General features: G+C 43.8%; 1 protein-coding gene across 1 annotated transcript in view; it reads right to left on the bottom strand.

The window, feature by feature from the left end:
• PPM1L (protein phosphatase, Mg2+/Mn2+ dependent 1L) overlaps positions 1–25,218 on the bottom strand; it is a 62,154-nt gene extending 36,936 nt beyond the window's left edge. The window contains exon 1 of the mRNA XM_088060957.1: positions 24,690–25,218. Coding sequence (XP_087917083.1) covers positions 24,690–25,092 — 403 coding nt within the window. The 5' untranslated portion in view covers positions 25,093–25,218. The remainder of the gene's footprint in view (positions 1–24,689) is intronic.
• Between the last annotated feature and the right edge of the window lie 2,436 nt (positions 25,219–27,654).

Genomic DNA, 27,654 nt, shown 5'->3' with positions numbered 1-27,654 from the left:
AATGTTTTAAATCAAGGCAAACAGAAGTGGAACAAAAAAAGCCAGGAGAAGCTGCAGGCTGTGTTTGCTCACCTGGGTGAGCTCAGCTGCCTGGAAGCTTCCCTGCCTTCCCACTCCAGGTGGTTTCAGGTTCCTGCTAAGAGGAGCTGGCGCTCCCAGGAACGTTTGGAAACTTTAAACAGATCCAAGAGCGTGAAATATTAAACCTTTAAAATCAGTGCCAAGGCGGGTAATGACAAGAGGCAGCTCTTTAGGCCAAGCCTGATTTAGGATTTACTCCTCACATGCAAACTTTCTGCTAAATACAGGGTTTTACACATTTGTATGAGGTGATTTATTTTTTATGTTGTTACCAACTGGAAGTTATCCTCCTGGGACTGCAAAGCTGAGAGCTTTCAAGACAAGGGTTCTTCCAGAATGCCCTTTTTCTTCCAAATTATTTCAATATTCTCCTGCAGAGTTTATCAAAAAGGCATGGAGGGAGAAAGGTTGATGCCATTCATTTGTAAGATTACAGAGGACAAGAAACTTTTGATAATACATAAAATGGGATCAATCTCATAATTTGATTTATTTAATATTAATTTTAGCTGGGAGTATTTATTCCTGGCCAGTTAATTCCTTCAGTTTGGAGTGGGAATGAGCTGATCTATAAATACAAACCCAACAGAATGGGGATGGCAACAGGAAATGTGGATTTTCCTTAATCAACAGGACACAGCAGAGCCTGATCCCACCTCCCTAATCCACATGGATACCCTCGGGAAGCATCCAGCTGTGACTCCAGGAGTTATCCACAAGTGTTGGTGCTCACAGGACAAGGAAAGAAGAACAGAAAAGAAGGGAAAAGGAAGAAGGGGAAAGAAGAAGGGAAAAAAAAGAAGGCTAAAGGAAGAAGGGAAAAGAAGAAGGGGAAAGGAAGAAGGGAAAAGAAGGAAAGCTGGGACTGAAACAATTGAGAACAAGCTGGTTCTGTCCTGAACAGATCATTCATTTCATCATTCCTGTCCTGAACAACAGTTTTGAGATCCTGTGATCATTTATTCCCAGCTCCTGGAGGATCCCAGGGAACTCCTATCACAGGATTTTACACTCAGCAAGCACAAAGGAGCCACATCCAAGGGGAAAGCCACGGAAGGCTTCATTCCCAGGCTGGGGGTGAGTCCTGCACTTGTGCTGGAGCTTTATTTCCCCCCAGGAGTGTTTGTTCTCCACATCCTGAAGGCACTCACCACCTTCCAGAGGTTTTTTATTCCCCGTGTTTCCCTGCCCACGGGAGAGCTCGTTTTTAGGATTTGGTGTTGTTAAACATTTAGCTCGATCCTTACACAGCCCTCAGCCCTGTGTGAGCTAATTTGTGCCCATCTGTCTTGAAATGATTAGGGCCTAATCTAGTGAGTTCATTGGGCTGCTATTAAACTCCTCTGAATTGCAGTGATCCAACAGCAGAAAGCCCTGGAAGATGCTGGATGTTATTCTGGACATGCTGAGCTCCAGGATGATGGAGCTGATGGAGGAAGGAGCAGCAGGCCTGCCTCAGGTCAGGGGGGATTCACCTGCCTGAATATTTAAATATTGATTTTTCCCCTCATTCAGCTCTGTCACTGGAAGCCACCTCCTCTCCAAGCTCATTAGACACCAGGGGTGTAATTAGTGTAATTAACCCACCCTGGATGGAGTCACTTCAAACAAGTGACACCAAGATGAATTCTGGCCTCCCCAAATACCTGGAGAAAAGCATTTTTTACTACCACAGCCCATTTCTGGGTGCTAATTACCAAATAAAAAGCTCTTTTGTCAGCACAACCCGGCCTGGAGGGGGATGCTGGGATGACATTCCAGGCAGAGAGGGAAAGCTTTGGAAGAACAATTCCCTTCTATGAGCACACCACACCAGGCAGGCAGATCTGGGGCTTTTTTTCAGTATTTTGCTGTCCTGCACACACAACACATTGTTCTTTCCTTTTCCTCCCCTCCCAAGCGCTGGGGAAGTGCCTGGGGATTGTGCAGAGCCAGGAATTTGTTGGGAATTCCATGGAAGGAGCAGAGTGCTGCTCCCAGCTGGGAGATCCACCCAGAGCCACAGCACTGCAGGACAATCCCTCCCTGCATGTGAGGAGATCACACATGCCCAGGAAATTCTACACAAAGCTACAAAAGAAGAGATTTATTCATTCAGAAATACACAGAAAAAAATTTAACTACACTTTGTACCCCGCTCCCTCAACTCTGTTTTACTTTTGTAGGACTAAGTGGTGAAATAATAAATCTGTCCAGGCAAATAAAAACAGCTTTTCCAGCAAAGGAATAAATCAGGACTCCAAAAGCACAGGGGGAATGGCTTCCCACTGCCAGAGGGAAGGGATGGATGGGATATTGGGAAGGAATTCCTGGCTGGGATGGGATTCCCAGGGAAGCTGTGGCTGCCCCTGGATCCCTGGCAGTGCCCAAGGACAAGCTGGACATTGGGGCTTGGAGCAGCCTGGGACAGTGGGAGGTGTCCCTGCCATGGCTGGGTGGGATGGGATTTAAGGTTCCTTCCAACCCAAAGCATCCCAGGATCTGTGAGAAGCAGTCAGATGTTGCTACAACAGCGAGCAGTTAATGTGGAAAGCTGAGAAAACCCCCCAGAGTACTGGAACATGTCTGCAGAGAATTACAAAAATATCTGATTATACGATTGTTAGTGCTTATTTCTGTATCAAAGTCACCCTTTGAGCTCTGCACTCTCACCCTGTAAAATCACAGAGCACACTTCACTCGAATCAAACCGGAAAAGCTCCTCTCAAAGCCACAGAATTTGAGCAGAAAAAAGCACAGGGAGATAAGGAGGAGGCAATGGGAATCCAGGAGTCCTTCCCAGCAGGAGAAGACAGGCCAAAACAGGGGCTGGATCTGAGCCGAGACCCAAAACCAGCAACCCCAGGAGCTCAGCCAGGCTGGGAGAACTCAGCATTATCAACATGAGGAGAAATGGGAATTAATGACCGGAGAAAGCCCCTCACTGCTTCTTTGGATGCAGCTGCCCTCACAAACCAGGCTTGGAAACACCACCAAAAAATAAAAAAGGACAAAACACACACGACTGCAGGGAATTAATGAGGATTTGTCGAGGTGTTGCACAATTTGGCGCTCAGAGATTGGCACTCAGGGAAATTGGAACTGAAGCGATGGACGAGCAGGGGAGGAACTCTGAACATTTTGGAATTGCTGAACCTCAGGTTGGAGGAGAAGAAAAGGAAGGGCCAGGGACTCCCCCAGAACGTGAGGATAAAGGGAAAACCAAAGTGCTGGAGAAGTCTGAAGTGAGGAGGGAGAGAACCCAGGGAAAGGTGAGACACAAAAGCACCGGGAGGTTTAAACTCCAAATCAATTCAGGTCAGAGGATCAAACCACAGAGATCAGGGGGGAAGGTTCTGGATGAAAGATGCTGGCAAGGATGTGATAATTTGCTAATTTTACAGAAAAATCATGCATGTCAAAAATGAATCCGGGATTTTTCTATAAAAGCTACCGTGCTGAAACCAGGGCACGGCAAAGCCACAACGATGAAGTAAAATGAAATAAAAACGGATTTATTCTTTCTCTCTGTGTCCCTCTATTTAAGGTACAGAGTTTGTGGGGACAACCCTGCACGCCACAAGCCAGAACACCATAAATATCAATTTTGGGGTGACTGCTGGGCAGGAATGAGATCCTTGAAAGTTGATTTAAAACCTCAGGAGTAGCTGAATGTCTTTGAGACACAGAGGTCAACTGGTCCTCTAAAAACATCCCTTGCTCTCCAAATTCCTTATAAAATTACACCCCTAAAATGTATTATAATCCTTACTGACAAGCAACCTGTTCATATAATCCCAGAAGGTTTATTTGGGGCTAAAACCCAATAATTTCTTTAGGTTTTGGAAGGGGAAAATTTCTGAAGTTGCATTTAAAAAATCCATATTATTGTTTCTACTCTGGTGAAGTATAATTGACTTTGCAGGGAATCAATTTTTAAATGAGAGATTTGTTATCTTAAGCCCTCCAGAATGTTTGGTTCGTTTCTGGTTGAAGGAATTCTTAAGAAAGGGAAATTCTGATTGAAAATCTCTCTTTGAGTCTTTGTAGCTGTCAAATATTTGTAATTTCCACCCCTCAAATTTGCCATCTGAAGCCATGTCAGGGTGCACAGGGACTCTTATCAATTTTCTATTTCAATGTTTTTCTATTTCTCCCTCACTAAGAGCTTGAGTGCCTCGTGCCACACATGGATTTACACAAAAACACCACTTTTGGGGCTGGTCCTCACCAAAGTGAAGCATAAAAGTCACTTTTATTGTGCTCACTGCTATTTCCAGCAAATACTACAAATCAAAGGGTGCCAAAACGACACTCCTGTGGTGCTGGGTTTTTTAAATGAAAAGAAACTGTCACTTTGATTTTTTTACTAACATAATAAACATCTTTTTTTCCCCCCCTCTTTTCCAAGTTACAGCAACACTGATTTGTCCTGCAGCCTCCCTGAGCTCAATATTCACAATATAGATAAAACAGCACCAATCTGCTGTGGGGAAAAATCCTTTCCCCTCCAAAATCTGTGAACATCATCCCTGGTTTAAAATCAAATGTCAGCCCTGACCTAAAGAGATTTTTTGTGGGGCAGATGAGGCAGATAAACAAATCCTTGTCCCCTTTTGCCACATCTGGTAGGATGAGCAGAGCATTTCTCTGAAATATCTGCAGGAAAGAGATCAAATGCTGTCATTTATGTCACTTACTCTGATTTTTTTTGAGTGAATTTGTGGGATGTGGAGCTTTTCTTTCCCCGGGGTGGCTCTTGGCACTTTGACAGAGACACAGATCTGGTTGCCCTGGGAGCCTGAGTGTTTCCAACAACACAGATCCAGGAATTCCCTCCTGTGGGATGAGCTCGGGGTGCAGGCAGGGAATGAACACCTCACACCACAGCAAAAAGCAGTTTAAAAGCACTTGGCAAACTTGGTTCCTCCTCAGGACCTGAATTCTTTTTAACTTCCTTTTATATGCATGAATAAAGCACAAATGGAGATTTCCCCCATGGAAGTTATTTACACATAATCTTAATTGCGTTGTCTTCTTTTAAAAAATTAATTATTTACCTTTTGTTGCGTTCTGATTTTAGTCATCATTTTAATCAAAGCAATCAGGAGTCTTTAATATCAGGAAATAAATATCATTGCCCAGTCTGATTCCACTGCAGACAGACACACTTAAATAGTCAAAAATTCACCTTAAGACAGCCAGCCTAGACAATTCATTTAAAAATAAACAGATTTATTTTTATAAATAAATTATCCAACCATTGATTAGGTTTAGCCCCTTGGGTCCCAAACTCATCAGATCAGAGCTGATTTCCACCTATACCCAAAAAAAAAACCTAATTAACACATCTTTATTGCTACAAGAAAATGTGTTGCTTAGGGCTTTATTTAGCAAACTTCCAGCTATTATTAGATCATCCCTGTCTTTTCATGGAGCAAACATCAAATGGGATGGCTGCTTTCACATTAAAGCAATTCTAAATTAATAAATCTGGCTGAGATGATGCCAAACAGGTCAGGAAACACAAAAAGCCCATTTGGAATCGCACACGTGTTCCATTGAAAAATGAAAATAAATGGGATAAATGAGAAGATGTGAAGTGCAAGCCACGAGGCCAAGAGAAGCAAAGTTTGCTAAAGAAATGTAATAATGTGGCATTTCAGTAAAGTGGAAATTATTGATGTGTTCAGTATTGGCTCGATGATGGCAGCAACTTCTCCCCAAACTTAATTTATAGCGCTATCACTGTCAAATAAAGAAAAAAGAGGAGCATTTTGCAGCTGGATCACCTAAAAATGATGGAGTAACACGGCACAAGTTTGATTTATTGCTTATTTGGGAGTTTATCACCATCCTCTTGCCTTAGAGCCCAGCCAGGTGTGGTGACCTGGCACAGAAACCCCATCCCAGCTCCCTCACTTTATCCCCAGGAATTTATTCCCTGTATCCCCAGGAATTCCCATTCCAGCTCTTCCTTCTCAATGGCACTTTTCCTAGGAGCCAAGTGCTCTATTTCAGCCACCCTGTCTCCACCAGGTGCCTCTCATTCCTTGAGTCACCCCAAATAAAATAAAGAATAAAATAAAGAATAAAATAAAGAATAAAATAAAGAATAAAATATAGAATAAAATAAAGAATAAAATATAGAATAAAATAAAGAAAAAATAAAGAATAAAAAAAATAAAATAAAGAATAAAAAAGAATAAAAAAATAAAATAAAAAATAAAATAAAGAATAAAATATAGAATAAAATAAAGAAAAAAAATAAAGAATAAAAAAGAATAAAATAAAGAATAAAATAAAGAATAAAAAAAGAATAAAAAAATAAAATAAAAAAGAATTAAAAAAATAATAAAATAAAGAATAAAATAAAGAATAAAAAAATAATAAAATAAAGAATAAAATAAAGAATAAAAAAATAATAAAATAAAGAATAAAATAAAGAATAAAAAAAATAATAAAATAAAGAATAAAATAAAGAATAAACCACTACAAACACCTCCCAAATGCAAAGCTGCACAAGCAGAGTTTGGTTTTCAGCTGAGCAGGGCTGTGAATACAGAAGATTTATTTGAACACACTCTGAGGGAGGTGTTTCATCAAGGAGACCTTCTCCAAGTGGCTTTTGAGAGAGCCAGAAGTGCCAGGTGGTGGCACATCCCTGGATGTGGAGCCCGTGCCAGGGGGCCCATCCCTCTCTTCCCAGAGAATTTATGGAGCTGAGAATAGAACTCCTTTGCAATGCTGCATTTCACTTGTCGTGGCTGGCAGGAGAGGAGTGCTGCTCCTCCTGCTGCCAAAATTCCTTCGGCTCCCAAACTGCAGCCGCTGCTTTTAGATCAGAGAGGCCCCAGCTTCAACCCCCCCACCCTAAAATTCCCTCTCCCTGCTGTGTTTGGAATGCTGTTAACTCTGGGATGAACATTAATGCAGCCTTTGGGGAGATCTGCTAAGCTTTGCCTATTCCAGGGTCCATTTAAACCTGCAAGAACAGAGCAGAGAGACAAGCCAGGCCTTGTGACCCTGCCCAAAGCGGGCACAGGGTGCTCACACACCCCCTCAGTCACCCCTCCTGCTCCTTCCCACCAAACACAGATATTGTGGATGAATTCTGATGTTTATAAACCTCTGCACCCCTCTGGAGCTGCTGAGGGATCTGTTGGCTCTCCCACAGCTTCCCAGAACTCAATCCCAGCAACAAAGCCCAAACTTCACCCAAAGCCAACCAAATAAATAGAGAAAAAGGGAATTCAGCAGGGAATACCTGGAAAAGCAAGGCCTGAAGGAGATCAGCTAATCCTTGGAGGCAAGGGAAGGGTTGGGACAGCAAAATATTTCTGATGAGACACAGATATAAAAACCACATGGAAACAATAGCTGGAAGCCACAGAAACACCTGAAGATTGCCCCAAGGAGCTTCACCTGAGGATTTGTGAGAAAAACCAGGTTTTTATGTCATGTTTATTCTGAAAAACAAGTGCCTGAAACCACCATGTCTGTCCTGGCTAAATCCCTCTCCTCCCTGGCTCCAGGGCTGGCTCCTGCCTGGGGGTACCAGGAGTAAAAAAAAGCTGGAAAAAACCCAATTTTCTGCCAATTCAGCTTCCCAGAGCTGCTCTTGATGGGCAGAGCAAAGTCAGGGCAGGAGGAAAACTAAGCTGGAGCAGCAGCAAGAGGAAATTGTGTTTTTTAGATCAGCTTCGCACCTCAAAACCACATCCTGGGTACTTCTTGAGCTGGAGCAGATGAGCTGTGACACGGCTGCTTCAGGGAGAAGGAAAAAACCCCATTTTTATCAGTTCAGTCATCTCTCTGGGATAAATTAATTAATGTATTTTTATTGGAAAGTCATGCAGGAACACAGCTGTGGCCCAGGAGAAGCTGGAACTGGAGGAGCCCCAGGAAGGAACTTCCTTGAAGGACCTGGGTTTTACTGGGACAGTAAAAGCTGGATTTAGCTCATTTCAATGGTTATACTTCACTTTTTTCCACCCTTTTTTATCATTTTATTTTACACTCCGCTTCAGCAAATTGCACAGCTGCTGGGGAGGAGCTCCAGGGCTTTCCTCTGGCTTGTTCCCCCTGACAAAGCAGCCCATAAACCCCCCCAAAAACACTGAATTTTGGACTTGGAGAGGCAGTGCCAACCCACCTGCATAAACCAACCTCATTTCAAGTCTGCCCTGCTGGGTTTTTATTAGGACAGCACCCAGGGGAACTGTGGAATTAGGAATGCCATCCCCCCGTTTTGTTTTTTTTTAGCACAGTGGAGGAAGCAAAATCCACGGAGAATTAACCTAGCAGAGAGAGAAAAGTTTAGCTGAAGTGTTTTGAGTGGCCAAAAAAAATAGGAGTAGGAGCAGGGCAGGCAGGAAAAGGGTAGGAATGGGGTGAATCCTACACTAGAGGATTTTTAAGAGCTGTGTGTTGATGCAAAGTAATTTAGTGCAGGTAAATTAAATGTCAATCTAGTGGAACCTCTGCAATCTGAAAATACAGAGTGGTTGGAGCTGTTTTTGATGAGCTTGGGAAGGAATTACTCCCTGACTGTAAATCCAAAGCAGGAGGCTGGAAATGGGGGAAATTTCCTGGTGACACCTGGAATAACCCGAGCTGGACTCGGGGGTTTTACACTTGTCCTGTACTGAAATGCTTTTCCATCGTTTTTTCTTCTTTTTTAAAGGAAGAAAACCCTCTCCTCCAAAAGAGCCATCACAATCCATGTGTTTACCTTATTGAAGTTTTCCTGTTTCAAATGTTTTAACTCCAAAATTCAGACATATGAACTTTTTATTTTCACTAATACCCGAGCATTCCTGCCGCAGGTTTTCTCCACGGCAGGGAAAGCAAAGAACATTTCTTGGAAAGCATTTATTTCTCTGTATAAAAACCCTGCCTTGGGAGAAATACCTACTTAATTTCATGCATTTTTAAAGAATACCAAGTGGATTTAATGCACCATAAAGAATATTTTCTCCCTGCTAAGGCAGCCCAAGGGAGGGTTTATTTGTGACCATCACTGGGATGTGTTGTCACACGCTCAGGACACTGGAGGTGTTTCCAAAATACAGAAATTTTCTCCCTAATCCATCAGAGGATGAGGGCTGCACACAACCAGGAAGGTTTTTATGCAGGAGAAAGCAAAAAAGAAGATGGGGAATAACATCCCATTAATTCTGCCAGGAAAAACAAGGAGCAAGGGCTCATCCCAAAGAGATCCTGCTGCAAACACCTCCTGGAACAGCAATTCTGGTGTTTATTTATATTGGACTGCTAAGGAAACTGCTTGTCTAGTCAAAATATTATCAAATTACAGAGGGGTTTTGTTTCCATTTGTTTTCATTTGTATATATATATAAAAAAAAAGGATTAGTCTGCAGGCAGACTTGCTCTGATAGGAAATTCCTCCAGTTTCCATCACAGCTGGGATGGTCATTCCCAAAAAGTGTTTTTCCATGGGTCTTGGAATGAGGTGTTTGCTTGCAACACAGCTGCTCCGTTGATTAAAGAAAAATTAAATTAAAAATTAAAAATTAAAAAGTTTCATCTGCATGATTTCTACAGAGTGGTTCAGAAACTGAAAATAGTAATAACAACGTGGTTTTGGTACAGTAAGTAAGAATCAAACTGAGACTGAAAACCTGAAGTTATTAGAGATTATCAGCTTTTATACTTCAGAATTTTCTCTTCTTTTTGACCTTCCTTCAATATGGAAATAATTGAAACTTTCAAACGTTAACATTTCAAAAAGGCAACGTGCACTGAGCTCTGCAATCAATATTTACCACAGGATGGTCATTACCTCACGACACTAAAGCGTTACAAGAAAACCCAGTTATTTATTGGCATTGAGAAAGCTCAAATGATCAGAGTAGGACAATAAAATGAGTATGAAGTGAGTATAAAATAAGTATGAAGTGAGTATAAAATGAGTATAAAATGATCACATCCACGTTTTAAAAATTAAACTGCATTATTTCTCTGAGGAGAATTCGTATCTTAAGACAAGATTAATTCCAGATGGGGGCTAATAAATCCAACAATACAACAATGATTTCAAAGCCTTGTGTTTACAACAGCTACTCAAAATATTCAGGAATCAAGCTGTGGTTTCCACCAGAAAGGATGGGTGAGGGGAGGTTTTGGGATCACCACCCCATTTTGGGGGCAGGTACGTGGCAAAAGCTCGGCCTCTCACGTGCTAATTCCATTTTTCACTTGGAATAATTTAAAATAACAAATCTTCCAGACCCTCTTGACTAGCAGACCTAAAAACCAATAATGCCCTCAGGTTTTTCATCCCCTACGTGGTCTTGACTTTAACTCCTGACATTTGGCTCTGATAAATTCTGTGGATGGGCAGCTTCAAATGGCAAATTTTCACTGGGACCTCTTGTTCTTTGTAGCTGGGGAAGTATCACAGTGGTTCCTTTGAACTGTTTCATTTGAATTAATTTTTAATTTGCATTCAATTAATATTTTTTTTTAATTTTTGCTACAGAAATCTCCACCTTTTCTTCCACAAGGCACCAACCTTTGCTCAGCTGGGTTTTGTCTCGTGTTTTCCCGGTGGTTTTGTTTTGCTGGATTGACACCCAGGAGTTCAGCAGCCTCTGAACAGGTTTCAGGGCGTTCCCTGACATCAGAAATTGTTCTCATTCCACTCATCTTCTGTCAGCCAAGCAAGGGCTGAAAACACCAGCTGGGAGAACCAGGAGAGGACAGGCAACAGCGCTGGACATCCCCAAAAAAAGCAGGAATGAACCGGATCCAGCTGCAGCCTCAGCCTCTTTCTGCCCTTTCTCATCTCTTGCTAAACTTTGGGTTTTTTTTTTTTGTCTCCAAGTTGTGTTTCCATTTCATCCAGATCAATGCCCTGCAGCTACAGCAGCCTGGAGAACTCAGCCCTGCAGTGGGAAAAGCTGCAGTGCATCAGGATCACATCCACGGAGCCATGAATTATTCAGCCAAGATAAATCCACACTTTTTTCCCCCTGTATGGGCAATTTGAAAAATTGATGAATTTCACTTTCAGGGCAAAGTTTCAAGCAACCTTTACAAAATGGGAGCAGGAAGTTACTGCAACAAGCTCTCCCACCTCCAGCTGCCTTGGCACAGCAAGGATTGGAGGATAAACATCCCTCACAGTCAATCTGCATACCTATAAACAATAAATAAAATTAAAATAAAATAAATAAATTTTAAAAATCACTGATCCTACAACAGTTTGGAAGGATCTTAAAGATCATCTCATTCCCACCTTCCACTAACCCAGGTTGCTTAGGTTATTCCTTAAACAATCCAGAAGTAAGAGCTGTTTTTACTTTAAAGATGACCCCTCTCAGCTGGTAATAAATAAATTATTAAATATATTAATTTATTTATATTAAATCATATTAAATATATTTGCAGGGTAAAAAAAACCAACAAGCTGCTTGTACAACAGAACAGGAGAATTTTGGAGCCCGAGCTGCTGCTGTTCACATCCACACCGTGACCCACAAATTCTTCTCCCCACGCTTGATTCATGAAATGAATTTCTGTGCAAATTCCTCAGCCAGAAAAATGTGTTACTAACTCTGATGCAATCCAGAGATAGAGCTCTGCAAACTCCCCTGCTCGTCCTTCAAAACCATCTAAATCCAGATTGTTAAATTCCATTTAGGTTTCAGTTTTTTTGAGACATAAGGATTTAAAAAGCTGCATATAAAATAAGAAAACCTAATACCCACAGAATGAGTAATTAGTACTAAAATCTCTCACAGAGAGCAGAATTTAACCCAGATATTCTTATCTTTAACAAAATTCAGTTAACAAATTAATTGATTTTTGTTCTCTGTATCAAGGAAAGGAAAAGATTTGTTGTTTTTTAAACTTTCCCTCAAACCTCCCTTTGGACTGCTGAGATCTTCAGTTTATATTGTGACAAATGAAGTCAAGCTCTTTTTTTTGCCATCAATTCTGCAAGTAAAAGAGGAAGGAAGGATAGGAAAGCCCCACTTCCAGGCCCCTGACAGGTATCCAAGGAATGCACCTGGCACTTTGATCCAGCCTGACTTTGGTCCCTTTGGAATCCGGCTGCAATTTAGAACAGCCCTACTCTTATCAAGCTGCCACAAGTAAGATCAAATTCAAATGTTTATTAACTCCAAGAGGTTCCTCAGATATGGAAAACCACCACACCTGGAAGAGTGAAGTCAACACTGCCCTTGTACCTCGTGCTGAAATGCAGGGAACAGCGATAATCCCACATTATCAGATCCAAACTGCTGCTCCCACAAATCCCTGAGGAACAGGGATGGGAGCTGTGCTCCCAGGACTTGGATACCTGCAGGGACAAGGAGAGCAAAACAAGCTTTGCTGGAGTATTTTGGTGCATTTTCCTCCTCTAAACACACTTTCCTGGCAGGCTCTTGAACCCTGACATTTAAATAATGCCATTCCTGGCCACAGCAACTTAATGAGTGCAGGAGAAAAGGCACCACTGATGTGTTTTCAAACTGTTCTTTGGGAAATCAAGATCCTCTGGCAGCTCAGGGCTGAGTGTGAGCTCATTCCAACCACTAATTACTTCTCCCCACAAAATATTTACATATTTACTGCTTTTGACCACTCATTATCTCTTTTTCCTCACGTGTCACCAATTCCTCCTGCACAAAAATAATGCCTGTAGGTTCTTTCCTGTGGCGTGGAGTTGTCTAAGCTTCAGGCAATAATAAAATCCCGTTCAGCTTTCCTCATTTGATTTCCTCTCCTCATGTGGCTGTACAGAGGCAGGATAAAACACAGGCAACCTCACTTACAATGTAATTAATTTAATTTCTTGTTATTGTCCCCAGCTCGTCCCTGGTCACCTTGAGATGCCCCTCACTGCTAAGAGCGGTTTTCTTGCAATACACAGCTTTAATTCAAGACAGATCAGGAGGCCTTAAAGGTTTTATTAAGGTAACTTTGAAAGTGAAACCCAAAAACACCATTTAACTCAATCTTCTGGGGAATTTTCATCAGAAGAATAAGCCCTGCTATGTTCCCTAATTTAACTTTTTTCCCCCTTATTTAAATCAGAGCACACTGCCCATGCCCACATCCCCATTCTCTGAGGAGCTGGGCTCTCGGATCAAAAGCATCCAGGAGATTTTTAGTGTTTCCAGGGCATGTTTTTAAGTCTCAACAGCAGAAAATGAGAGCGAAGAAAGAGTGCAGCCCCAGGAACCCACCCTGCAGCACCTGCAGCCCTACAGCCAAAGGCAACACTTTCATTTCTCATTTCTTTCTTTGTGCTGCTCCAGAGAGGGCAAATTACAGCAAATTTTCCACATTTGCCTGCATGGAAAGGCTCGTGCTGGCAAGGAGAGGGAACACCAAGTCCCTTTCCTGAGGAACAGGTGAGCACAGGGATGATGTTCTCTGAGAGAAAGGCTGGAAGTTCTGGGGTTAATTCACTTACGAGTGTCCTGAAACCTCCACAGCTTGTCTGGCACCCCTGCCTGGCTATCACAATCACTTTTTTGAACGAAAAATTCTGTTTCAAACCAAAACGCACCTAAAACATGACCAACAGCTCAGGGTTTGGCCCAGGTTCACATGAGGGTTTCTCAGGAACTCATTTTGGTGTGGAAAAAAAACCACCCAGATCCACGATCTGGAATAAGAATTGGTGCTGCCAGGTCTTAAGTGCCATTAATTTCTGAATAATCACATTAAGCAAAGAACCTGGGGCCTGCAAAGCCCAGCAGGAAGGTGCTGGTGTCACATTAAATAACAGAAGGTACACAGGGGGTGTCAGACAAAAAAAATAAAAGGAGCAGTTGCACCTGGGAGAAAACAAGAGAGGGGCTACAAATTTCTATTTTCAGTTGTATTCCTGACATGTATGAGAGCAGCCAAGAGACGTAAGCAGAAATTTGAGCCTGTAAAATGAGCTGGAAACACCTGTTCACAGAGGTATAATATGTTTTTGTGACCCACTTTTGAGAGACTTTGAATCAGAGGCCCAAGTGAGGTCGGTAAAAGCCACTTTAATTTGTGTATTCAAAAAAAAAAAAAAAAAAAAAAAAAAATCTTGATTGAATGGTGTTTGCCACTGGAATTGTATTCAGCTTTCCTGTCAACTGGAGGTGCTGGGAAACTCAGCAACAAAACATTCCAGTAAAAACATCTCTTTTCTATAATAGGTTTGAGGTTACAGCCTCTCCTGTTCTTCATCCACGCCACCTTCCCTCCCCAGCAGGTTTTTCCTTAAGAAGATGGACACCACCATGCCAAAAAAGCTTTTAAAACCTGCATTTGAGACAACTCATTCCAATTTGCAGCTGGAAACGCTTTCTTTGGCTCTTCTGCTGTGGCATCTGAGGCTGTTTGGAGTTCAGCTCTCTCAACTGAATGTTTACATGGACACTTCAGAATTCACAAACTCCAACTCAGGCAGCTTAAAAGCCTGGAGTGCTCCAACATATCCCAAGAGATTCCTTAAATTTACTTGGAGTATTTTTCTACTCATCACATGCAGTGCTGCAGCCTGACCCAGTGTGCAGTTACTGCCTGGAGCTGTGGTACAGCACAAAAAAGCAGATAAGTTGTATTTTAAAAAAAAAAAATAAAACCATTAACAAAATTTATTTCTCAAAGCCTGAGACGACATCACCCTAACATGATAATTAATTAAAGTAACAGATGTAAACAGCATGTATTTGCCTCTGTAGTTTGGAGAAAAATAGAATTATTGAAGTGGTAACCAGCTCCTACCAGGAGTTTCTCCTAAAAGCAGGAAAAAATGTGTGTTTTTTAAAAATAATTGACTATTTTGCTATCATTCCCTTTGAAGCTGTAGTTCCCTGGAGCAGAATTACCTCCAATTCTTGTCTGTCTGTAATTCCAGTTATAAATGGAGTCTGAGGAGAAGGTTCCTGATCCCATCACATTATTTGGCTTCTTATTTAGCTTTTCAGTCTGCTTTTATTTACAGCAATGATATCCACAAAGTAAGGAAAAAAAACAGGGAAAAACCCCCAACCTCACACAACTAAACATTGGTAGTAAACACCATTCAGCCTCAATCCAAAATAAAAATAACGTGAAGCAATATATCAGGGTACGTAACAGCTAAAAAAGAATTCAGGTTGATGATTTAAATGTTTGTCAATTTAAACCATCACAGAAAGTGCTTATTTAAAGCACTGATTGAAATAATTCTATCCCGGAGGCAGGAGATTACTCCTGCCCTCAAAGTTAAAAATAATATCCCCATTAACCTCAGCAACAATTTCCTAATTGCCAAGGATTACAAATCTTTCACGGAATGTTCATCCACCGAGAATTCCATCATTGCTTCACTTCCCAAACCGCTCCTTGTGATTGCAGTCCTCAGGCTCTTAAAAAAAGTCAAACTTCAGGGATGTTTTTTAGATGATGGCATCGAAGATTTGGAAAAAGGAGGGAGTGTCACCCCAAACCCTCTGGAAATCGAGCAGCACCTGACATGAATATTTCTGGGGGGTCTCCTTTGCTGTGGAGGTGCCGAGTGGCGCTGGCACCGTGGAGCAGGAGCTGCTCCCATGCTTTGTTCCTGAGGATCAGCGGCTGGAATTTGTGCCAGGAAAGCAGAGATGTGGGCAGGAGCAAAGAGGGAGAAGTTTAGTGCCCACAGCACCTGGAGTTAAACCACATTAAAGTGCTTTTTTCAGAGTCACAGAGGAGCGCTGCTAAAAGCTGGGGATCGCTGCTCCCCTCAGCCTGCTCTGAGGGAAAACCGGGATCATCCTGAGCATGGAATCACCTCACACACAAAGGGAAAACCAGGATCATCCTGAGCAGGGAATCACCTCACACACAAATCCAGCACTGAGGGAAAACTGGGATCATCCTGAGCAGGGAATCACCTCACACACAAAGGGAAAACCGCGATCATCCTGAACATGGAATCACCTCACACACAAATCCAGCACTGAGGGAAAACTCGGATCATCCTGAGCATGGAATCACCTCACACAAACCCAGCATTGAGAGGAAACCAGGATCATCCTGACCATAGGAATCACCTCACACACAAATCAGTACTGAGGGAAAATCAGGACCATGGAATCATCTCACATACAAATTAGCACTGAGGGAAAACCAGGATCATCCTGAACATGGAAACACCTCACACACAAATCCAGCCCCTCGGGCATTGGATGGATTCCACCAGTTTGGCATCTCCCACATCCCTGAGTTAACTCCACTCTGGGGAGAAGGGACTGGTGCCTTCCCAGGGTTACTGCTTCTCTCCTCCTTGGGAACTCGAAGCTTCTCCCTCTGTGATTCCCCTTTCCTTCCACACCAACAAAGGGCCAAACTTCAGCTGTGATTCCCCTTTCTTCCCACATCAATAAAGGGCCAAACTTCAGATAATTAGGAATAAATATCCAATGAAAAACTAGTTTTGTTTGGTAGGATTATCCAGACTCTTGCCCAACTTCCCTGCTTCCCAGCAGAAATAAAACCACAGGAACCACATCACATATATGCCATGTTAAAAAAAACCCCTCATGAAAAGCACCTTCTACATCCTACGTAATGTCCTAGACATCTCCAAGACCACTTGAGTAATAAAAAATAAAGCTAGAAAAATCAGAAAAAACCCCTTCACATTGCAAAGCAGGAATTGAAAGCTCAGGGCTATAAACATCAGAACACTAAAGAGACAAGCATGTTTCCTTCTCCCCTTCCTCCTACTCCCACACTCCATCCCTGAAGCACACAGCCTTCGACAGAGATTTTATTTCATGCCAAGCACAATCAGATATTTCAATACCTCAGTGTTTGTTTGGAGGGAGCATACATTCCAGGGAAAGTGCAGTCCATGCACAGATTACCTGGAAATAAATCACATTCCCATTTAAAATGAAGTTTAAAGAAGTGGCACAGCACAGAGCTGTATTATGGGCCACGTGCTTTCCCTCAGAAGAAATGTTTCACACCCTCCAGCAGTTTTCTGTCGGGAAGAGAATGAAAAAGTAAAGAGATTTATTACGTTAAAAAGCACATTGATTGAAAGCAGTGCTGTACGACAGTTTCAGCTATTATAACAGAACTTAATAAAATCAAATGTTTACCCCTGAAGGGGATTTGGAGGGGAAAAAAAAAATAAAAAAAGGCTTTATCAACACTTATGACAATGAGCAAATTTGCAAGGGATAACATTTTGGCACTGAAAGTAAATGCAAATAAGTGCTCATTTCTCTGGGGGAACTTTGAGGTTTGCCCACACGAGGAGCCGTGGCTAATTGCGATGTGGCTTAGCAGTGAAAACACATCCTTTGATTGTGTGGCTGGAGATGTCAGCTGCTCCCGCAGCTGGGGAGCAGACAAGGTCACAGATGATGAGAGCAGGCGATGTCTCAGCATCACAATCAGTTTGTAGGAGCAGCAGGACAATCCTTTGTGCTGCCACGCTGCTCTCAGGGCTTGGTGACAGCCCTGACCCAAAGAATGACGTTCCTTCCTCCCTCCCTTTGTCCCCTTTGCTCATCCCTCCTTCCTCTTCTCCACTTTGCTCATCCCTTCTTCCCTCCTTTCTCTTCTCCACTCTGCTCATCCCTCATTCCTCCTTTCCTTTGTCCACTCTGCTCATCCCTCATTCCTCCTTTCCTTTGTCCCCTTTTCTCATTCCTCCTTCCTCTTCTCCACTCTGCTCATTCTTCCATCCCTTTGTCCACCCTGCTCATCCCTCATTCCTCCTTTCCTTTGTCCCCTCTGCTCATCCCTCCTGCCTTTGCCCAGCTCAGTGTATTATCCACCACCTGCTGCTTTTCTGGGATGGCTTTTCCACACGAATAGACAGAAAGGTGGATTTCTGCTCCATCCACATTATTTGATGGCAAACCACTCCAGACCTGAGAGCCTGCTCTTAACAAGCACTTTCTGTTCTTTCTGGCTTTTAGCAGGACCAGAATATTTCCCTTGATCCTTCCTGGATCAGGCCTGATCTGGTCCAAGCTGTATTTGCCACATAAACATCAATTTCATGGCATAAATGAGCAATTATTTCAACTGAAATTTACCATTCTCACCAGTCTCACTTACCCTGAGTATTTGTCAGTGTTCTGCTGCCTGCAAACCTTTTTTCTCTCGTAAACTGTAATGAAATTTGCATTTTTTCAAAGCCATGCTGCTTTCAAATGAAACCTACTTTTGGCACGAGCTTTAAACTGCTTTAATAAAACCACCAGCTGAAGTGTTAAACACCAGCTAAAAAACAAGAGTAAAAGCACATAAAACATCCCAAAAGGGGAAAACAAAATAAAAATCTGCAACTTGTTACAACTCCTGATTTTACACACAAATTACAACAGCCTGGAGATCCAACATGGATTTGTCAGGATGAAAATTTCCTTTTTGGATTGCTTTATCTGCAGCCTTTGCTGTCTCATGACCTTCTGGGCAAAGTGGAAGTCTACAGGCTCATAAAGAAAAAGGGTCATTAAATGTTGATGACCTTCTCCTTCATGGGAGAACTCCTGGGCTGGGATTGAGCCAGAGGAACTGGTTTGGCCAGCTGGGCTGGGATCTGGTGACAGAGCCACTGCTGGAGGAGCTGAGCAGCAAGAAGAGCGGCCAGAGGGAACGTGGAGTTCCAAACTCTGATTTAAAGCACGCAGTCCATCCCAGGAGAGCTGGAATGGGAACAGCTCCTTGGGACACAGCATTCCCTGAGGGTTTGTGGGATGAAGGACAAAAGTGTGGGCACAGGACCAGCAGGGATGAGGAATGGGGGTGAGGAGTGTGTGTGGGGCACAGGGGGTACAGGAGGGCACAAAGGGGGGTGACTCCCCTGAAACTTTGAGAATTTACCAAATATTGCAGTGAAAAATTGGAGCGAGAGGCATGTGACATTCTGTGCATAATTAGAGCAGCTGCTGCCCTTAAATTAGGTTTGGGAAGTCTCCTTGCAAGGGCAGAAATTCAAAGCAGGAGGAGCACACGAGCATTTTGTTCCTTTTCCCAGATCTGTCAGTGTTTCTGTGCTCTGAGGGAAGAGCAAGACCTGAACCTCGAGACCGAAGAGAAATTAGTGCCAGGTACCTCTGGATTGCCTTTCCTGGAATGTTTGGGATGCAAGGGACCTTAAATCCCATCTCTTCCCATGGGCAGGGACACCTCTCACTAGAGCAGGATGCTCCAAACCCTGTCCAACCTGGCTTTGGTCACTTCCAGGGATGGATCCCAAAATCTGGCTGATCCCACAGCACAATCCAGCTCATTTCTGAGCGGATCCAAAGGCTCCTGAGGCTGAGGAAAGGTGGAATTTCACTTCAGTGCAGGCAATACCTGTGTGCTGAGGAAGACACAAAACCCCAGATGAAAAGGGGCAGGGCTAAAAGTCCTGAGAAGAAGAAGAAGAAAATTTAGAAATGCCAGATCCAGCACATGGGAATCCTGCCACGAGCACGGGACATCCCCACAGTGCCAAAACTGCTGCAGGAAACTGCAGCCACCAGCGCAAACACAGCAAGCACGTGCCAAGAGATTGTTTCAGAAGTGAAACCGCCAGAAGCCAAATCGCAGTTTTAAGGCACAATTTACACTGTAAATATTTGGGTTTCCAGCAAAAAGGGAGGGAGGAGAAATCCTGGAAGCACGACATTGGAGGCAGAGCAATCTGCTGGTTTAATTAACCCACATGACAGAGGGCATGAATTTTTTTTTTCTCTCAGGTTATTAAACACAAAAATATCCAAACTCCTGAGCTGTGGAACAGGAATGATTAAAATCCCATTGCTCCAAGATTGTTTCCTCCACATCCACAGAAATTCCCAACACAAACACGTCCTGTGGAGGAGTCTTGAGTTCCTCAAGTTCACGGGGAAAGCTTCAATGACCTTCATAATCTGAAAGCATCTCGTAATCAAAAGTGATTTCATTAAACCAGTGGCAATCTGTTGGCAGCCTGAGAGCCCAGACAGGGAAACACCGATTAAAACAAAGCTGGCAAAACACATTAAAAATTAATTGACTTCTTGATTTTTATCAAAATTGAAAAAAGGCTAAATCCTACACCCAATGATACAGCCCCTGAATGGCAGCAATTAAAGTTCCTCCTTCCAATTACAGCTTTTTACAGCATTTTAATCAATTTTTGTACAGCAAATAAGTGTAGAGTTTAACCCTAAATCGAATCAGCAGGATGTTGTAGGGTGAAAATCATAATCCTGGAGCATGACATGCAAGAATGAAACTTAGATAAACTAAACAAAATGACAGGAAAGTTCCTGTAGATCATTTTGGACTTGTATTTTAGGCCACTGGAGGGGAATTCATAAACAGATCTGGGACTTGCCTATCAACATGACCTCACCTATGCAAATATTTATTCAAACATTTGGGCACATTGCAGGGGATTTTAGATTAGAGACCAAAGGAAATTCCTATAAAAGGAAAACCATGCCAGAAGTTTCTCTTTAAAACTGCAAACCCTCAAGGACCTCACCTTAAAACTGGGCTGGAACAACCAGAGAAACTCCCGAGCTGTTGTTTGATTTATTCCTACCTTTTATAAAATCCCAAGCCATTAATCCTGAACGGCCTTGACTCAAAAGCCCGATAGATAAATTTTCATTGCTGAGATCACTTAAGTAGTTCAGTATCACAGGGATGGGACTGGAATTAGAATTAGCAGATTAAAAAACAAACCAAAAATGCACTAAAATTTTAAAATTGCCAGTTTTCTTTCAGCACAGCACAAACACCTTGTGCTGCGAGGAGCAGAGAGCTGGATTTGAATGCACAGCAGGTTTGTTTAACCACAGCTGGCACAGTGTCCTCTCCCCCAGGCCTCACCTCAGCATTCCCATTTCCAGACCCTACACCAGGCTACTCAGGACTCTCCACCATTATCTACTGACATTTCCCTTTTTTTAATATTTTTTTGTGTCTTTCTAAGTTCATCAGTAAGCAGAGACTTCTGCCAGCACTCGGTGCTGCTGATTTCAAGGTCCTGAGCCCCACCATTCCCTCCTTCCCCATTCCAGCTCCCCGGCCTTTCCCTACACTGGGAACAAAAAATAAGAATAAAAAGGTGCATTTTACATCCTAAAACACTGGCTCAGCAGCTCCAGAACCCAATTATTCCATGCAAAATAAAGCTCTTGCCCACAACTACACATCATGAGGGACAAGTCCTGCCACGTCCCCGTTCAGGAGGTGGAGGGAAATAAAAAGAGACATTTTTTATGAGACTGTTACCGAGCCTTAATTTCCCACATCCGTTTAGGACTGCAAACAAGCCCAGGCAGGGGAAGCTACTATCTATTACCATAATTATTTTTAAAACCTTCACCCCACAGGGTTAGGAAAAAAACGGGTGATTTACAGCAGAGCCATAACTATAAAACTGCAGATGGGAGCTGAGCTACTTTGCCCTTGTCTAATGCTGAGATCTCATTAAACTGCGTGCTTAAACCTTAAATATTTGAGAGTAAATGGTAGTTAAAATAGGGAAATCATTCTCATTAAGCAGCCAGCCTTTCCTCTGCTCAGCTTCCCAGCTCATCATTTGTTATTTGGTCGTTTGTGGAGTTTGACACTGCTCCATCTTCCAGCCTGGACAGCCCCAAAATCCATAAATAAAGGAAAAAGGGCAAGGAAAAAAAAAAGCACTCAAGCCATTTTTGCACCTTAAAAAGAAGCTGATGAGAGAACTGAAATTTTTTGTTTTCTAAGTTCAATCACCTTGCAGGGTGGTCCTTTGGCCAAAGTCATTCAGTGAGATAACAGGCAGCAACTTTTCTTTGTTCCTTCTAAATCTACTTCTTTCACCTCTACCTTCTCTGCATTATTATTATTATCATAATTATCATTATATCTCCAAGAAACTAACATTTATTAAAAGATTGCACTACACACCCCACATCCAATTTTCTCTCTGAAACATTCTTGCTTTTCAGAAGTTACTGCAGCAAACCAGAGCATGAATAATTATTTTTGCTTACTCCTTTCTCCTCGAGCCACCCACAAAATCCAAAGCAAAGGCTGCCAACCTATCCGGGCTAAAACTGGAAGCTGGAAGAGGAAATGACATAAGAGAAAAGCAGAATTTATGCAAAATGTTGGCGACATGAAAGCAGAACTCAGAAATCCTCATAAATTAGCAGTGCACAGTAATTGAAGCTGCTTGAATCATGCTCCTCCATCCTTCCACTTCAATGGGACATGGCAGGAAGTAATTAATGGAGACAGGCTCCCTGGCATATAGCTGGAAATAAATCATCTGGCATCTCATTTCTGCTATTGGCTGTTTGGAAAAACAAATTTTTCCCCATATAGAACAGTTTGTTTCACACGTAACCCCAGGGATCAGCTGTTCTTTATTCTTTAAATACACATAAAGAAATGTAATGGGAGCCCATAAGGAAAATTTAACCTTCACCAGGGCTTTGCTATGTGAGTAGATAAGGTGTTTCACAGAGTATTTTATGTTTTATGAAAAAGTAAAATAAATTAAGACATACAACCTCCCCATTCAAATAGAGACTTAAAATGTAGGGATTAAATAAGAATGTGAATTTTTATTTCTTGTCCCTCGTTTTCTACTCAAAATTACAAAACCCCCTTAGAATAAAACCTTTTCTTCATTATTTCTTTTTTTGCTGTATGCATACCACACAGTTCATGCTATTCTGAACAGTTTTACCAAAAACTTAAAGCTTGAAACTAATTAGGTCCTCAACTTATTTTTGCAGGAGTAAAGGCCACGAAGAACACTTGGGATTCCATTATGAATAACAGATGCCAGATGGATACATTCATAAAGCACTAAATTTAGAAAGATTTGTGGAGAGTTCTGCTGAACCTTTCAAAATTAAAAACCTCCCTGTACTTTGCCACTGAATCCGCCAGAGCAAGTTCTGAGGAAGCAGAACACAAAAGGCCAACGAGTTTTCCACGGATCCAACATGAATGCATCCCATGGATGGAATTTCAAGATGCACAACAAAGCAGGCAATATCTGTGGGGCACATCGGCTAAATGCCCCTGTTCCCTGCGTTGGCTGGGGGTTATTTAATACCCTCAGCTTGCAGCCTCGTGCAGGGCAAGCTACAAAATTAATGAAAGAAATCAGATCCCCCTTTCACACTGGATCCCACAAGCTCAGAATGCTCTGTTTAAAAACACCACTCAGATACTTCCCCGATTGTTTGGGCTGCTCGGTTCCCGCAAGGAAACTCGGTTTACACAAAGGCACCTTCCTGGGGACAAAGAGCCCCAGATGTCCCCAGTGAACTGCTCAGATCCTCCAGGAAAAGCTGGGAACCGCTTTGGGACACATCGACATTTCCACCTGTGTTCCTCCAAAGCCCAGGGACAGCGAACTGGCCAAAGGATGCCAGGAGGAGATGGCACAGCTGTGCCCCAACTGAAACCGGACAAAAACCCCAAAACGGGGCTCAGGCACCACCAGCATTTTCAAGAAGCCGACAAATCTCAATATCCCAAGAGTTTGCGTTCATTTAAACGGGACAAAACACCGTGAGGAGAGCCCGAGTCCCTTCCCAACGCTGGCAGAGGTTTCCCAATCCTGAGCCCACGGCCTGGATTTTCCAGGCAGCTCTTCCAGGTTTAGCAGGGCAGCAGCTTCCACCCCACAAATGTCTGGGCACTGCCAGAGCTTTTCTAGGAAGGATTTTGACTCTTGGATCCAGGGGAGCAGTCGGAGGGACCCCCAGGCTCTCACACAGCAAATCCCCAACATTTCTCTCCATCATCCCATCAGGTTCTCTCGCTCCCAGCCAAAACCCTGCCAGGGCCGATTTGCCACCCAAGGACAAATTCCCCGTCCTTTTCCCCAGTTACGAAACGCGTGCCTTGTGCCACACCAAAAGCTGCGTGGCAGCACCACATCCTAAAGGCAGAGGAAGCTGCAGCTCCAACATTTGTCATCCGCAATCCACGGAACATCCTGGCGAGCTGGAATCATCAGCCAGCACAGCCTGGAGGAGCCCAGGCTGCCCCAAAACCCGAGTGCCACAAAGCCAGCCGGGCTTGGCTTTCCACTGGGGAAGGGACAGCGCACTCGTCATGACATCGACTCCACACAATTCCCAAACGCGATGCTCGGCTCGCTCACTGGAGAGGGAATTGCTGAAAGCACATTTTACACACTTCAGGCTCCTTCAGCACCGCTCCTGTTTAACCTCTGCCCGTGAGCCGGGTTCTGGCCGGGGGAGAAGCCAGCCCGCTGCCAAAATCACATCACACCACACTTGGCTGTAACAAAAGATGACTCCGGGGAGTTTGTGCTCATCATCGTTATTCCACGCACGTCAGAGCCACCTCCAGCAGCTTTTCCTTCAATTAAACCTTCACTACTGCAAAGGGCGAGGGGGGTACAGACACATTTATGCCGTGCTGAGGGCGGAAGGGGTAACGAGGGGTAAAGGGGAGGGAGGATTACACAGCCCTTTTTTTAGAGACATCCACCCCCTCCCAAAAGCACACAAATCCCCCTCCCCACAATGCACAAGATAACCACACAAACCTGGTGGGTGAGAGCACATCCACGCCTTGCCCCGGACCATCCTCCCTCCCGCACCCCCTTTTTTTTTTTGGCGCTGTTGTATTATTTTTATTTTTTTTTTCCAGCTGAGCACTTGCCTCTCCTCCGTGCCCATCAAATATCCCGAAGATGGAGGGGTGAGTCTTGTTCACCAGGTCAGTGATTACTTCGAACCTGTCCTCCATGTGATCCCTCCGGCCTTGGATGGAGTAGACAGCCACGTTGTGGCTCTTGAACTCCCAGGTCTTGGAGAACTCAGCGTCCAGCACGTCTAAACCCCCGAGCCTGTCATTCTGCATGATCTCGGCCACCTTGCCCTTCACCATCTTCACCGCATCCCTGCTGGACTTAACAATGGTTTTCACCTCATCCGTGTGGAAGAAATAACTCCACAGGGCCAGGCTGATGCACAGCAAGAACAGGGTCTCCGGTCTGAGCAAGAAGTAACGCATGATCCGACCCAGCAGAGACAGCAAAGTCATTGTATCCTCTATCATTTATTATCGCGACCGTGTCTCCCCACAGCATGCAGCGGGGCGGCTCCGAGCCCGGGGCCGCTCGCTCAGTGCATGCTCGGCCGGCCGGGCAGCGCCGAGCCCCGCGCTCCGCTCCGCTCCCCGCGGCTCCGCTGCTCCCGGGCGGCCGCGCCCCGGCCCCGCGGCGCCCCGTCCCTACCGGCGGGGCGCGGGCCCGCCGATGGCTGCGCCGAGCCCTCCGCCGCCGGATGCCTCCTGAACGCCGCCGGCCGCCGCGCTTCGGCCCGGGAGGTGGCTGGCACGGCAGCCCGCGGTACCTGCGTCCCGTGTCCCCCGCGCCCGGAGCCGGCCCGCCCTCCTTCCACCCGGGCGGAGCGTCCCGGCCGCCGCCCCCGCCCCGCCGCGGAACTACAAATCCCGGCAGCCCCCGCGAGAGCGCGCAGACGCAGGGGGAGCGCGGGGCGTGCTGGGAGTTGTAGTCCGGGAGCGGTCAGGGAAGGAGGCAGGAAAAGGGAAAAAATTGTTTAATCCAAGTATGTCCCGTCCCTGGAAGTGTCCAAAGCCCAGTCGGACTTGGAGCAGCCTGGGGTAGTGGAAAGTGTCTCTGCCCATAGGATGCGATGCCACTTAAAGTCCCTTTCCAGCACAAACCGTTCTGGGATTCTGCCAAAGGATGAGCTTCACTCTCAGGTGTTCCCCAATTCCCTTCACAAGCTCGCAGTCAAAACGCAAATTTCAAAGCAGGATTTTGTCAATTACTAAACCGAGAGTAGAGCTTGCCAAGGTAGCATTTTGTTAGAAAAAAACAAACCCCAGAACATCTATCATCTTTCTCTGACCCTTTTCTTTAAATTGCCATTTTCCTGCAACAGACAAGCCTTGGAAACCACCACAAGCTGTGAATGTGTGAGCAGAAGTTTGCTGGAATATAAACAATAATATTATTGATATTTATGTCAATATTATATCTATTTAATTAGATTTTTTTAATATCAATTTAATCAGACTTTTAAAATTCTATTAATTTTATATTAAAGGAAAGATAAAATAAATGCAAAATAAGGATGCTGCTCCCTCCCGCCAACCAATTCAGTATTTATTTGTCATTTTACTGCAGCATAAACGTGGAACTGTGATTCCTGTGGAAGCTGCGTCTCACTGTTGGCAATTTGTGTCCAGGCCCTGGAATTGTGAAGGGAATAATTCCAGACCCAGAGGTCACAAATCCCTTCCAGCCCCTCCTTCAGCGCTGGTGCTCCCCAGCTTTCCCCAAAATCCTGAGCAGATTCAGCAGAGGATGCTACACACGGATGAGATTTCCTTTAATAATCCCATGTATTTTATCCAGCGGGAGAGGCCGAGCTGGCTCCAGGAGCGGCTGGAATTTCCCCTTGGGAGGGTTTGGAAGAGCAGGAAAGGCCTCGTCCCGCTGGAAAACTGGGATGGGGAAACCACAGGAGGTGGGATGGAGACTCCCAGCCCTTGGGATGGAGCTGCCCACGGTTAAATGGGAATTAACAACAATTCTGCGCCACCTCAGTGCAAAATTCAGAGAATATTGAGCCAGCTCGAGCCAAAAAATCCAATTCCAGGGATCATTCTGCACTCCAGCAGATCTTCCCAGGGGAGAAGCAGAACTCCAGCATCCATGGATTCTTTGAAACCCTGGAAATCAGCAATAAAAACCTCACCAATATTCGGGATATCAGCCGCTATTTAATTTTAGTTGTGCTGAGGGGAGCGACCTCAAGCTTTCGGTCACTTGTGGAAGGAATGAAAAGTGATTTTTGAGCCGGGTTTGTGAATAAACTGCAGAATTATCCACTTGGAAAACTGGGAAAAAGCTTTCCTTGCTCAACAGCTCCTCCTCCTGCTCGCCCATAGCAGGAAACCATCAGGGCATCGTTTGGTTTTTATATTTTGGCTACAGAAAACAAATTATCGGATGCTGCAAATGTGAGTTCATTGTCTGTTCAGCGCTCTAATACACAGGAATTGTGGATTATAAACAGAATAAACTTGGGAATTATTTTGGCTTCAAGAGGAAAAAAAACCAATGTTCCGCTTTTCTAGGCAATTTTTGTGAAAAAACTCTTTAATTTCCAGTAGTTGCAAACTGAATTTACCATTATTTCACCCTGGGGATGAGCAGTGAGGACGCTGATGGATTTAGCTTTACTGGACAAAATCAGTGCAAGAAACATTTAATTAAATGGGAATTTCCTCATAAAAATACTCCCAGAATCTGTAGGATATCTGTTCTATAATACTCTCCGGGATGCTAAAATTTGGAGGATGTTTCTGTTGCTGTTTGCTCAATTCTGCTGCCCAGTTAAAGTTTTTCTCAGGATTTTCATCTTCAAATACTTTTATTGGCGTAAATCAGATGTGCACAACAATGTGACTCACTGAAGATTAATCCCGGAAAATATTAAAGCAAAATATTCCCCCAAACCTGCGGATTCACCTCCCTTTTCTTCTGCTGAGATATAAAATCAGAATAGAAAAATCAGTATCAATAATTACAGCTGTAAAAGTGGAGTTTTTCGTGTCAGGACTGCAATGCAGTAAAATCATCTTGTG

The sequence above is a fragment of the Pseudopodoces humilis genome, chromosome 11 (genome assembly GCF_049639895.1).
Source record: "Pseudopodoces humilis isolate 2021_Gansu_Grassland_sample_001 chromosome 11, ASM4963989v1, whole genome shotgun sequence".
Classification (NCBI taxonomy): Eukaryota; Metazoa; Chordata; class Aves; order Passeriformes; family Paridae; genus Pseudopodoces; species Pseudopodoces humilis.
Note: the sequence above shows the minus strand (reverse complement) of the source record. Positions and strands in the feature narration are given on the sequence as shown.